Source organism: Monodon monoceros, unplaced genomic scaffold, assembly GCF_005190385.1.
Source record: "Monodon monoceros isolate NGI ecotype Baffin Bay Population unplaced genomic scaffold, NGI_Narwhal_1 Super_Scaffold_10, whole genome shotgun sequence".
Taxonomy (NCBI): domain Eukaryota; kingdom Metazoa; phylum Chordata; class Mammalia; order Artiodactyla; family Monodontidae; genus Monodon; species Monodon monoceros.
Genome location: NW_021703766.1, coordinates 27,859,410 through 27,871,576, shown reverse-complemented (window position 1 = coordinate 27,871,576; position 12,167 = coordinate 27,859,410). Strand labels below are relative to the sequence as shown.

The window sequence follows — 12,167 nt, the reverse complement described above, 5'->3', positions numbered from 1 at the left end:
GCTGGTCCTTTGCATATCAGAGCTGTGGTCTTTGCCAGAAACACACCTGGGCGGGAGGCCAAAGAATGTTCACATTTATGCTTTATCACACACCAAGTGTTTTTGAAGCTCTTACTGGTACAAATCATGGCTATCCTGCCCCTTGAGCAGAAGCCGGTGTTTCATCTGCCAGGGACCCCACCACCTACCCCACAGACCTGGGGGCTGAGGGAGTCTCCAGCTTCACACTTCAGGAACCCAGGCTGCTTGCTATTCACAAAAGGCTGATTTTACCTACACTGGTTTTCTTCAGATTTGTGGCTTCTGCCTGCTTGTAGCTTCCGAGCTCTTTCTGTGTCTCGAACTTTCCCTGCAGTCCCAATCCGCTACAAGCTGCCTCCTTCCTTCTCTGGGCATTGCTTAATTTAAGTGCCTAAAAAAGGGACTGTGACTGGCCCAGCTCACCCCTTCCTGCCAAGCTAAGGTAAAGGCCACTGGAAGGCCTATTTCTTGGCTACCTTTGGTCCAGTTGGCTGTGGCCAGGAATGGCAGAATCATGTGCCCCGAAATACACAGCTAAAGGGTAGCTCCTTCTGTAGGGGCCATGGCAGAGGCACGTCCCCTCCACAGGGCTGAGGGATGCTGGAGCAAACAGAACGGAAGGTGCAAAGGCCCTGAGGCAGAAACATGGCAGCTGCGGCCCCTGATGTTATATTAACCCACTGGCACTTGGAGCGGGGAAGATGTCGAATGGTCTGAGGGACCACTCCCCCTGCCTGCCCATGCAATGGCAAGTGGGCGGACTTTAAGCAAACTCCTGTGTGAATTTGTATCAGGGCTCAATTGTGGGGCCAGAAGGGATGATTTACTCTCCTAATGGTTCAATTTTATATTCTTAAAAGAAGACATTTACAATAGGATTGCTTTATCTCAATCTGTCTACGTGAGGTTTTCCAGGACTCTATCTTCTCAATAAAGTAAGGTCTGTCCTGACCTCTTTAGCCCTTGTTTACCTGGAGAGGGAAGGAAATCAAGAAGAGAAGAAAGGAACTATTTAATAGTGATGGATATACTGACTCTCCCATTCTCTCAGGGCTGTGCTTGAGCTGCAGGGGCAGAGATGAGGAAATTGCAGCCCTGCCCTGCAGGGTTTACCCCGGCTTAGGTGTAGGGAGGACATCAAGAGCCATCAGAATGCTGCAGACAGGGGCCAGAATGCACAGGAGGATATAGGGTCGTCTCTGCTGGTGGAGGAGTAGAGCCTTGAGAAAGGCCGTGAACAGAGATGCGGGAAGACCTTCCTCAGTGGAGAGGATCGCGCAAGCCAGCGTGCAGACCGCATCCAGCACATATTATCTTTAAGCCCCCCTTTGCCCCTGCATCTGCCTCCACCTCCTGGACCATTTCTCTCCTCCCTTGCACAGCGAACCTTCTCCAAAGTGATGCTGCACTCTTTGTGGCCGCTTCCTCCCCATCCCTCATTCTCCAGCTCTCTCTAGTCTGGCTGCCCTCCCACTGCTCCACTGAAATCATTCTCTCCAGCCTCGGCCGTGACCTCCGCACCACCAGATCCGCAGAGCTCACTGCTGTCCTCATCTTTCTCTGCCTCTCAGCGGCATTTGACACAGTGATCCTTCTTGAAACAGTCCTTCTTTTGGCTTCTAAGACGGCACCCTCTCCTGGTTCCCACCTACCTCTGTGGTCCTCCTTTCAGTACCCTTTGCTGGCTCTTTCTCCTTTACCTGACTTACACTGGTTGGCATCCCATTCTCCCCTGCACTTGCCTTGCTCTGGACTCATGGGCTCCTTCGCTGCTCCTCAAACAGCCCAAGCATGCTTCTGCCTCAGGGCCTTTGCACCTTCAGTTCTGTTTGCTCCAGCACCCCCTGCCCTGTGCATAGCTGGTTTCAGAAGGACAGGCATCCTTGGGTCCAGGGAGGTCTTCCTGCCCAATTAGTCCCCATCCCGGTACTCAGTTTGTGCCTTCATAATACTTCCAATCTGTATTTATTTGCTTATTTGTTGCCCAGCAGACCGTGAGCTCTGTGAGGATGGGGTATGTTGTCTGGTTTGTTCACTGTTGTGTAGCACAGAGCCTGGCACAGAATAGTGCTCAGTAAATACCTGGGGGATGGACAGGTGGATGGAGGTGGATCACAAGTTGGTCTTTGTGGACGACTTGTGGAAGTTCTGTTGAAAGTCAGACCCACCCGTCAGCGCTGAATTCAACACAGAGGCTGCTTTGATGTGAAAGGCAGCATCAGAATGGGTTTTAGCCTGAAATGTATGTCCCCATGGCACCCACTTCCATCTCCCTCTGAGGACCTGGTTCCCCTGGAAACGGGCATCTCACCTGGTCTCACTTGCTGTCTCTGTCCCCAGCACCAAGCGGTTTGAGGACATGATTGCGCCCTTCCGCCTGAATGATGGTTTCAAAGACGAGGCCACGGTCACGGAGATGAGGCGGGACTGCCCCTGGAAGATCTCGGATGAGGAGATTAACAAGAATAGAGTCAAGGTGCAGGAGAGAGAAGGGCCTTGCTGGTGTGGGGTGGGGGTCCAGGGGCTCCCAGGGGTCAGCACCTGTGCCCCTTCTGTCCTGGGCTTCCTTAACCCCCTCCCCAACCCTCGATTCTACTCTCCCTGCCCCAAGCCTCTGAGGTGTCCTCAAGCCGTACATGCTCGGGCTGACGGGTGACCCAGTGGTTGATTTCGGAGCCTCCTTGGCGTGGGAGCCTGGTCCCCCTGCCCATTTTGAGTCACTGCCCCCTGGCCGTGGCAGTGGACTGCCTGGAGTCCTTCTCCCTCCCCTCCCCTGTTCCTCCATGTGTGCAGGAAGGGATGCATAAGGCAGGTGGTGAAGGTCAAGGCACAATTTGTCCTGTGGGCCAACAAAGCTGGCTGATCTTCTCCCCTTAGCTGTAGACCCTGCCCCGCTTCCCAGGCAGCATCGTCAGGATGCTGATAGGGCCTAAAGGAGAGTGGTGGCTGCCAAGGCCATTTTTAGGTGGGGTGAGCAGTTGGGGGCCTGGGGACCACAGTTTTGCTCCCCGTGTGCTCTGGGTCAGTGGTTCTGAGGGGCAGTGTGACATCTGGTGACTTCTGGAGACATTTTTGGCTGTCACCTCCGGTGGGGGGCGGACGGGATTGCTACTGTCATTTAGCGAGTAGAGGCCTGGATGCTGCTAAACATCCTCCAACCCACCGGACAGGTCCACAACGAAGAATGATTCCACCCAAAATGCCGACCTTGTGACATTTACGTGAATTCACTTCCGCTTGGTTTTCCATTCTCTCACGTGGGGTGGCCCGTCCACTATGAGACCCTGAGTGTCAGTCGTTTCTGAACAATTTGGAGACAGGCCTTGGGGTGGGAGGGAGCCCCACACAACCCAGCGCCCCCCCAGCTTTGGGGAATTCCCTGACCCAGCAGCCCTGAGGCCCCTCCCACAGCTGCCCAGATCCTTGGAAAACGCTGAGTAAAGCATCGTGTCCACAGAAGGCTCTTGGCTGCTCTGTTCCGGGAGAGGTAGAGCAGCTCCACCCCTGCTCCAAGTCCGCCTGATCAAGTGCTTCCCCTCGGCCTGGAGCTTTTGCATAGATTATCTCCCTCAGGCCTCCCCAAATTCCCCGGGAGAGGGCACTGTTGTACCCATTGCACAGCTGTGGACAGTGATGCTCAGGGAGGTGAGTTACCTGCTCAGGCTCTCTGCCAGGAACCCTCAGGGCTGAGATTTGAACCCAGCTTTCCCAGCCATGTGAGGGGTTCTTCCCTGCCATGATCCTGCTGGTCATGGTAATAAAGTCAGGAAGGAAACACCCAGGGGGCTTCTCCAGGAGGTGAGCTTGGCATTCACTTACCTTCTTGGGGGTGGGAGAGTCTATAATAATTTAGGGGCAACAATTCACACACCTGGTTTGGGATGTTCAAAGAGGCCACTGGGCTTGGCCAGGACCACTCACCAGACATGGGAAGTGACCACGTGGCTTTTCCTCGCCCAGTCCCTTCGGCAGGTGAGGCTGAACGAGATTCTGCTAGATTACTCCCGGGATGCCGCTCTGGTCATCATGTAAGTAGCGCCCTGCAGAAGGAGAAGTCTGTCGCCGAGCCCAAAGGTGTCAGCTCTGCAGGGGTGGCCACTGGCTGAGGACCCAAGCCTTCCCCTGTGAGGATGCAGGGCCCCAAGCTCCTGTAAACACAGCCCGGGTGGGTTCTTAGCACGTGGCCGGGCCTGCATCTGCCCTATGCCCCTCGCCTGAGCGCCAGCTGGCAGAGGTCTTGGGGCCCCAGTGTCCCGGGTCTCACCAACTCCCCTCACCACCGCTTTTCCCTTATCCACTGCTTTTTCCTGCCAAACTTGGCTTGACAAAGGGGACCCAGCTCATTCCAGAAGAAAATCGATTCCTAGTTGTTTGGGAACCACCCAGCCCTTCTTGGCCACCGGCCACCCCCAAGTGATGTTGGTGCCAGGTCTAGGCATTGGAAGCAGAGCCCGGCCCCAGCTCTGGCTGTTCCAGTCTCCGTGCCTGTCAGCTCCTCGAGCTTCTGTTGCTGCTGCTTGTGTCTGGTTAGGAGCTGCCTCGCTAGGGCAGGTATTGGCTGAGGCTGAGTGGAAGATGAGGGGAAGGTAACAGTGGCACAGGGAGTCTCAGGGTGGCAGACCATGGCTGGGAAAGGCCCAGCTCAAGAGGCAATGTGGGCATTTGCCAAGTGGAGTACCTGACATTTCCTGGGGTGAGCCACCTGTGGATTCCGGATTCCGCAGGACAGCAGGGAAGCCTGTGGAACCTGTTTGTTCGTACCCAGAAATCAAGATGGAGCACGCGATTTCTAGGGCCCCGCGTGCAATGAAAAGGTGGGGCCCCTTGTTCAAAAGTGATTAAGAATGTCAAGATAGTGACAGCAGAGCATGAAGCCCAGCCTGGGACCCTTCTCAGTGGGGGACTTTGTGAATGCACAGGTGGCTGCCCACGAAGATGGCTCTATGAAGCCATGTTTCCTGGAGCTTTTAGGAAGATCATTTTTTGTACAAAGAAAGTGCTTCGTGTTGCCTTTGATGTGGGGACTGTGGTATAAGGAAAGTGGGTTTATCTCCAAGCCTCTGGCTAACATCTTGCAGAAAATGTTTCTAGGGCCAGGTTAGCCTGGCCGTTGACTGGGTCAGACGGCAAGACGGTGGCAATGGCTTCATCCTGGGATGGCTCCCCGACTTTCTCTGGGTGTGGTACCTGTTGTGTGCCAGCCAGGGGGTGTGGGTGTGCCAAACCACCTCTTCCTGAGTGCCACCTCCAAAACAGGTTTGCGTTTTGTCTCTGCCATTGGCCAGCACGCTGTGTGGCCTTGGGCAGGTAACCCTCCTTCTCTGAGACTCAGTTTCCCTGATTATAGAGAAGAGTTAAACTAAATTATTTCCAAGATTCTTTTTCACGCTAACATGCTATGATTCTAAGTTTATTCGCTGCTAAAATGAGTCCATCTCTCAAGCAGTAAGATGAGGAATTTCATCCAAGGAGGTGACTACCTGCTGGCACCTCTCCCTTCCCACTCCTCCATGCCCTGGATCTCATAGGGAAAACCAATCCCCCACCCACCAGTCTTTGTGGGATTGGCTGATACAAATAATCAGGAGTCCAGTCGCCTTAGAGAAGAGGCCTGCACACAGCGTCCCACCGCATGGCGGCAGCCACAGCTGTTGCCCAAGGGGGCCCTGGCTGTCAAGCCAGCTCCACTGGCAGGGCACAGCAGCTGCGCTGCTCAGTCTCCAGCCCGGAGACGTGCCCGTAAAAGTTCACTCTGAGGGTCACCTTCATCAGAACCACCGGGAGACCGTGGAAAACGGCAAATTCCTCAATTCCTTCCAGATCAGGGCCTGGGGTGGGGCCCAGGAGCCTGCATTTCGCAGAAATTCTAAGGATGAAAAAACCCTCCCAAGCCTCCATGAAATGACAAAAATCACATTTTCCAGCACGTCAGCGCACTTGGGTTCTAGAGCAGCTTTGAGGCAGAACTGGCTCGATTGCCATCTGATAATCGGCGGTTTATCTGCTTAACGCCCGCATTTGAGCTCAACCTAACCTGCGCTGCTGGTAAAGCGGCCTTGTAACCAGCCCAACAGACTTTGACCACACTGACAGCCTACTTCTGGCATAACTTTTGGGTCTAGACCCCTCTTTCTTCTATAAAGGCTCCCTCCTCAAAGCCAAACAGTAGTAGTCAAAATAATAGTAATCGACATTGCATTTTATCGATTGAGCCTCTATGACACTCAAGGCATTGGGCCTTATTTTATTTTTTTATTTTTAAACATTTATTTTGAAGTATAGTTGATTTACAATGTTGTGTTAATTTCTGCTCTACAGCAAAGTGATTACGTTATACATATATATATATACATTCTTTTTCATATTCTTTTCCATTATGGTTTATCATAGGCTAATTTTTTTAAGGTTTTTTTTTTTTTGATGTGGACCATTTTTAAAGTCTTTATTGAATTTGTTACAGTATTGCTTCTGTTTTATGTTTTGCTTTTTGGCCACGAGACGTGTGGGATCTTAGCTCCCCAACCAGAGCTCGAACCCACACCCCCTCCACTGGAAGGCGAAGCCTTAACCACTGGACCGCCAGGGAATTTCCTATCACAGGATATTGAGTATAGCTCCCTGTGCTATATACAGTAGGACCTTGTTGTTTATCCATTCTACATATAATAGTTTGTATCTGCTAATCCCCAAATCCCAACCCACTGGGCCTTATTAATTTTCAAAACTCTATGAAGTGGTTCTATTTTACCCCCATCCCCTCCGCAGCGCACACACTTAGGAGATGAGGAAACTGAGTCTCAGAGAAATTCAGCACCTGCCGGGATCTCACAGCTGTCAAGTGGCGACTGGGTTTTGAAGCCTGAGATGCTGATTCTGAAGCACGGTTATATTTCCGCATCTAGGTTTGATCCAAGGCTGCCTTTCTTTGTGGCTAAGAGATGCAGTTCTAAACAAGAAGCTCCTTTGTTCTGGAGCAGCTTTATTTCTAAAGATTAGTAGCTTACAGCACACACATCCTGTGAGCATAAATAGAGCGTGTCATTGGCTGGCACTGGGGGAGATTGCCGAGGGAATCAGTAGCATGGACAGGTGCACAGGGTCCGCTCCGGGAGGGAAAGGCCACAGCAGGAGCTATGGGAGTCCCCTGCCCTGGATAACGCAGCCACCAGTCCCCTCGTGGTCTTTGAAGTTTTTGTATTCAGTCCCGGAAAATGATGTAGAAGTTCTGGGAGGGCATTTCCAGCCTTTAGCGTAACTTAAATCAGGAAAGTTTGCTTTCCATATTCCCACTTCCCTTTTCCCTGGAAAGGCACCAGACAAACATAAACACAGTCTACTAACTAAAGTGACACTGGCTTAATGGAATGTCCTTGTTCCCACCGGGTTCCCCAATCCTGGGGACCTTGCTTTTTAAGGGAGGATAGTGTTTGTGGCAAGTGACGCTTTGAGGATGGAATTTTAAATAAGGGACAACTGTTTAGGGACCTCAATTCACCTTCTCAGTGGAGGTGGGAGTTGCAGTGAGCAGGGGCCGCTGGGATGGAAAGATCCCAGGACCTCGGGTCAAGTCCCAGCTCTGCCACTCACTGGCTGGTCATCTCGAGCTGGTAAATGGTAATACGTGGTGACAGTACTGCTGACACCGTGAAGTGCTTACTCTGTGCGAGCACTGTTGTGCAGCACCCTTCCCAAGTTGGGTTTTCATTAGAGCTTACAGGCATCCATGAAGGAGGCATGTGTGTTCTCACTTTGGGGAAGAGAAAACCGAGGCTCAGGGCCAGTGAGCCATTTGTCAAAGCCACGTGGCTGAGGGAGTGGCAAAGCCATGACTCCTACAGCTTCTCTGACCCCAGAGCCAGGCTCTGAAGCCCAGTGTCGCACAGCACCCTCCTGGCTGCCCAGTTCCCTCAGCTGTTCCCCAGGGTGGTTCTGAGGTTCAGATGAAATAGTACCTGTGGATGTACTTTGGGAAAACAAAGTGCAGTCCCACGGAAGGTGCTGGTGCCCCAGCTTCACATAGCGCCAGCTGGCAGCTGCGATGCTGCCACCTCCAAGAGCCAAGAGCAGGACGGCTGCAGGCATCACCACGCGTCTTTGGAATCTCAGTGTGGTAGAAAAGTCACTTCCCAACATAGCCGTGAAAATGTGGCTGAAGAGCATTCCCAGGGCATGTTGTTATTTGCGCAGCATTGCAGTTCGGACAAGGGGCCCTCCCCAGGCGACAACGGAGTCCTGCTCCCAGGGACTTACCTACGGGGCAGGGAGCAGGACCAGGCCGCTCAGCTGAAACACGTGAACATATCACTTTGTTGTGGCCACAGGCAGGTGTGTAGCTGGAGAGGCGAGGCTGGCATGACCTGAGTGGTCGGATGAGTGGCATACAACCTCACCGTGTCAGACTGTGTTCTAGGCACAGGCGGATAAGACAGACCCAGCCTGCTCGTGAGAGAACATACATCTAGTGGGGGGAGACAGACAACACACAAATAAATAAAAATAGGATTTGAGAGTGTGAAGTGCTATGAAGATAATGAAACAGGGTGACATGATGAAGAGAGATGGGAAGATGTTATCGAAGAGGGTGATCAGAGGAGGAGGTGCCCTTGAGCCAAGACCTGAGGGAATCGAAGGAGCCAACCCGGTGAAGAGCTGGGGCCACTGCCTTCTGGGTGGAAAGAACATCACATGCCAAGGCGCTGGGGCAGGAGCAAGCTTGCCATTTTTTTCAGGAGTGGAAAGGAAGCTTCTGTGACTGTAGCGGTGTGAGTGAGGTTGCAGGTGGTGGGAGGTGAGGTTTTGGAGGCTGGTGGGGACCAGATCATGGGGACCTTGCAGGCCATGGCTTTGTTTAGAAATACGTTGTGGGAGTTCCCTGGCGGTCCAGTGGTTAGGACTCAGCGCTTTCACTGCTGGGGCTCAGGTTCGATATCTGGTCGTGGAACTAAGATCCTACAAACTGTGGGGCGCGGCCAAAAAAAAAAAAAGAAAAGAAATGCTTTGCGGCTGAAGGTACACTTCAGGTCATGCTTTCAAGGAGAGCAGCAGGTCATTCTTAGGGTGGCTGGGAAGAAAGAGCTCTGAAGGGGCCAATAAACAGAGACGCTGTTCAGAAAGCAAACCAGGAACTGGGCCGTGTGGGGAAGGCCCCTTGGTAATTCCCCATCTGCTGCTTCTTCCTGCCCCACAGCACCTTGCCCATAGGGAGGAAGGGGAAGTGCCCGAGCTCGCTCTACATGGCCTGGCTGGAGACGCTGTCCCAGGACCTCAGACCTCCGGTCATCCTGATCCGAGGAAACCAGGAAAACGTGCTCACCTTTTACTGCCAGTAACTCCGGGCTCGGCTGCGCCTGCCCAAAGCCAGGATGCAGGGGATGCCCACCTGTCCACGGGGACAGGACACATGCCCCAACGCACTTTAAGTGGTAGCATCTGATGACCTCATGGAAGAAGCTGGTAGATTTCCAAATTTCAGCTGGACCCCACTCCCCTCAGACAAGTCCTCTGGGCTTTGTTTTTCTGGGCTGGAGAAGTAGCAGGTGGAGCTGTCTGGAAAACTCTCTGGTGGATTCATATTCCTTTTAAGTTTTCTTTTGCTCTTGATTACAACAAATTAAGATTTCAATCTTTGATTTGTATACAAATTTTAGTCAGAGTGCTGAGTGTGAATTTTGGCCGTTTCTACAGACCTTTCCTGGGAGCACCCCCTAAACACTCCTCCCCCCTCCAATATCAGGAGAGTGGGCACCCCACCTACAGCCCTTACAGGGGGAATACAGGGGCTCGTTGAGCCTCCATAACAATGCAAATTTATTTAACCACCTCTCACTTCCTTTGCTTTCAATAGCATGTCTTCAGTGTTTTGGTTGGTTCTTTGGTAGACCGGGACTTTCAAACATTTTCAGACTGCAACCCACAGTAAGAAATCTATTTTACATTGAGGTTTGGAACAAACACAGTGAAACTGAAGTGTCACAAAACAATCCTTATCCTTACTATGAGTGATGCACTTTGGTATTTTCTATTCTTTCTACTTCTTGTTCTCCTTTTAATGTTGGTTGCAATCCACTAAAATGAGTTTGGGATCCACTAATGGGTGCTGACTCATGATTTGAAAAATACAGCTTAGACTTTCTTCTGTGCCCTGTGTTTTTCTATACAACAGGGAGTTCATCTAGTTGGAGAAAGGCCATGGTGGGCATCACTGGCATTTTCCCGAGCTCATCCCACAGGGAAGGAAAGGGAACCAACAAAAACACCAGGAGGAGGGGTATGGATGGTGGGTGTGTCAGGAAAGAGCTTCAAAGGAGGGGCATGGTTTAGGGAGTCTCATGCAGGGGTGTTAAATTTCAGGTTTGGTTGGGGGTGCAGGTTTGGTGGGTCAGGAATGGGGAAGCAGAGAGATGGGTGTAAAGATGGCAACATTGGGCAAAGAATCAGAAAGGTCCAAACCCAGCCCAAGGCTGGGGGGAAGGACAGGGAGGAGGAACCACCAGTAAGAGATGGAAACAGAGTAAGTAGCAGAGGGGCTGCAGTGCGGGGAACGTAAGATGGGGCTCAGAGACGAGAGAGAACCTGGGGGAGATGAACCTTGCTCAGGTAAGTGTGTTCAGGTTACTGTGGATGGAAGCCCCCCAGAGTGTTTGCACCACCACCTGGGATGCAGGAGCAGAATGTACATTAAGATATGTCCAATGCTGGTGCGTGAGGCTCTCTGAAAGGGCATTTCAGCTCAGACGTACCCAAGCAGCATAAAGGTGAGCTGTTGGGGGATTCCACTGGCTGAGCCTTCTTCCAATTGCACTGGGGTAGCCAAGGAACCAGGCATCTTTGGGTCTGGTTGACCCCCTCCAAGTGCACTGAAGCACCCACTTAGTCATGAAGGCGAAAGTCTCTTTCTTGGGGTTGGGACTCAAAGGACTTTAGTGTTCGTCCCACTACAGAGACCAAGGCCCTGGGTTCCCAGGCTGTGATAAGCCCCACTGTCCTGTTATTACATCAGGCCTTTGCTGAGGGAGCCAGAGCGCCTGGCTGAGCTCCTGAAGGACGGAGAGGGGGCTGCCTCTGAGCCGTTCAGTGGACCTGGACCAACTCTAACTCTAGATAAGGCAAAGGCTCCATCAGGGAATGCTTGCCTTTCTAGAGCCGCATGGAAAACCATTTCCTGGCAAACAGGTGCTCCCTCTTCTGACCTCAGGGAGTCACTGATCCAAGAACAGAGAATGCTTTGCCTTTGGGAATTAAAAAAAAAAAATTCACCGTGTTGGAAACCAAATTTTGAACAATGATAATAGCTTTGTTTAAAAAAAACAAAGGCTTTGGGGACTTCCCTGGTGGTGCAGTGGTTAAGAATCCGCCCGCCCATGCAGGGGACACGGGTTCGATGCCTGATCTGGGAAGATCCCACACGCCGCGGAGCAACTAAGCTTGTGAGCTACAACTACTGAGCCTGCGTGCCACAACTACTGAAGCCCGTGCGCCTAGAGCCCGTGCTCCGCAACAAGAGAAGCCACTGCAATGAGAAGCCCATGAACCACAGTGAAGAGTAGCCCCCCACTCTCCACAATTAGAGAAAAGCGCACACACAGCAACGAAGACCCAATGCAGACAAAAATAAATAAATAAATAAATTTTTAAAAGCCTTGGACTTCCCTGGTGGCGCAGTGGTTAAGAATCCGCCTGCCAATGCAGGGGACATGGGTTCGAGCCCTAGTCTGGGAAGATCCCACATGCCGCAGAGCAACTAAGCCCCTGTGCCACAACTACTGAGCCTGCGCTCTAGAGCCTGTGAGCCACAACTACTGAGTCCATGTGTCACAACTACTGAAGCCCGCGTGCCTAGAGCCCGTGCTCCACAACAAAAGAAGCCACGGCAATGAGAAGCCCATGCACCACAATGAAGAGCAGCCCCCGCTTACCGCAACTAGAGAAAGCCCACGCACAGCAACAAAGACCCAACGCAGCCAAAAATAAATTTAATTAATTAAAAAAAATTTTTTAAAGCCTTGAGTTAACAGTAAGGTGAAAAACAATGAAATGAATAAAAATACATTTATTCAGTCAACAGAATTCATTTGTTTTGGGACACACTGTGTTTCAACTATGCTGAGTGTTATGAAAAAACTGTGTTGTTTTTTCAACCCTGGATT

The 12,167-nt window shown here is 51.8% G+C and overlaps 1 protein-coding gene across 10 annotated transcripts in view; it reads left to right on the top strand.

Annotated features, from left to right (window-relative positions):
- SLC12A3 (solute carrier family 12 member 3) overlaps window positions 1-11,430 on the top strand; it is a 37,362-nt gene extending 25,932 nt beyond the window's left edge. For 4 of the 10 annotated variants that reach the window (XM_029207840.1, XM_029207813.1, XM_029207830.1 and 1 more), the window contains 2 exons: window positions 2,362-2,497; window positions 9,209-11,372. In XM_029207840.1, the coding sequence (XP_029063673.1) occupies window positions 2,362-2,497; window positions 9,209-9,454 (382 nt within the window). In that variant the 3' untranslated portion in view covers window positions 9,455-11,372. The other 6 variants (XM_029207866.1, XM_029207856.1, XM_029207876.1 and 3 more) reach the window with 5 other exon arrangements.
- The last annotated feature ends 737 nt before the right edge of the window (window positions 11,431-12,167 follow it).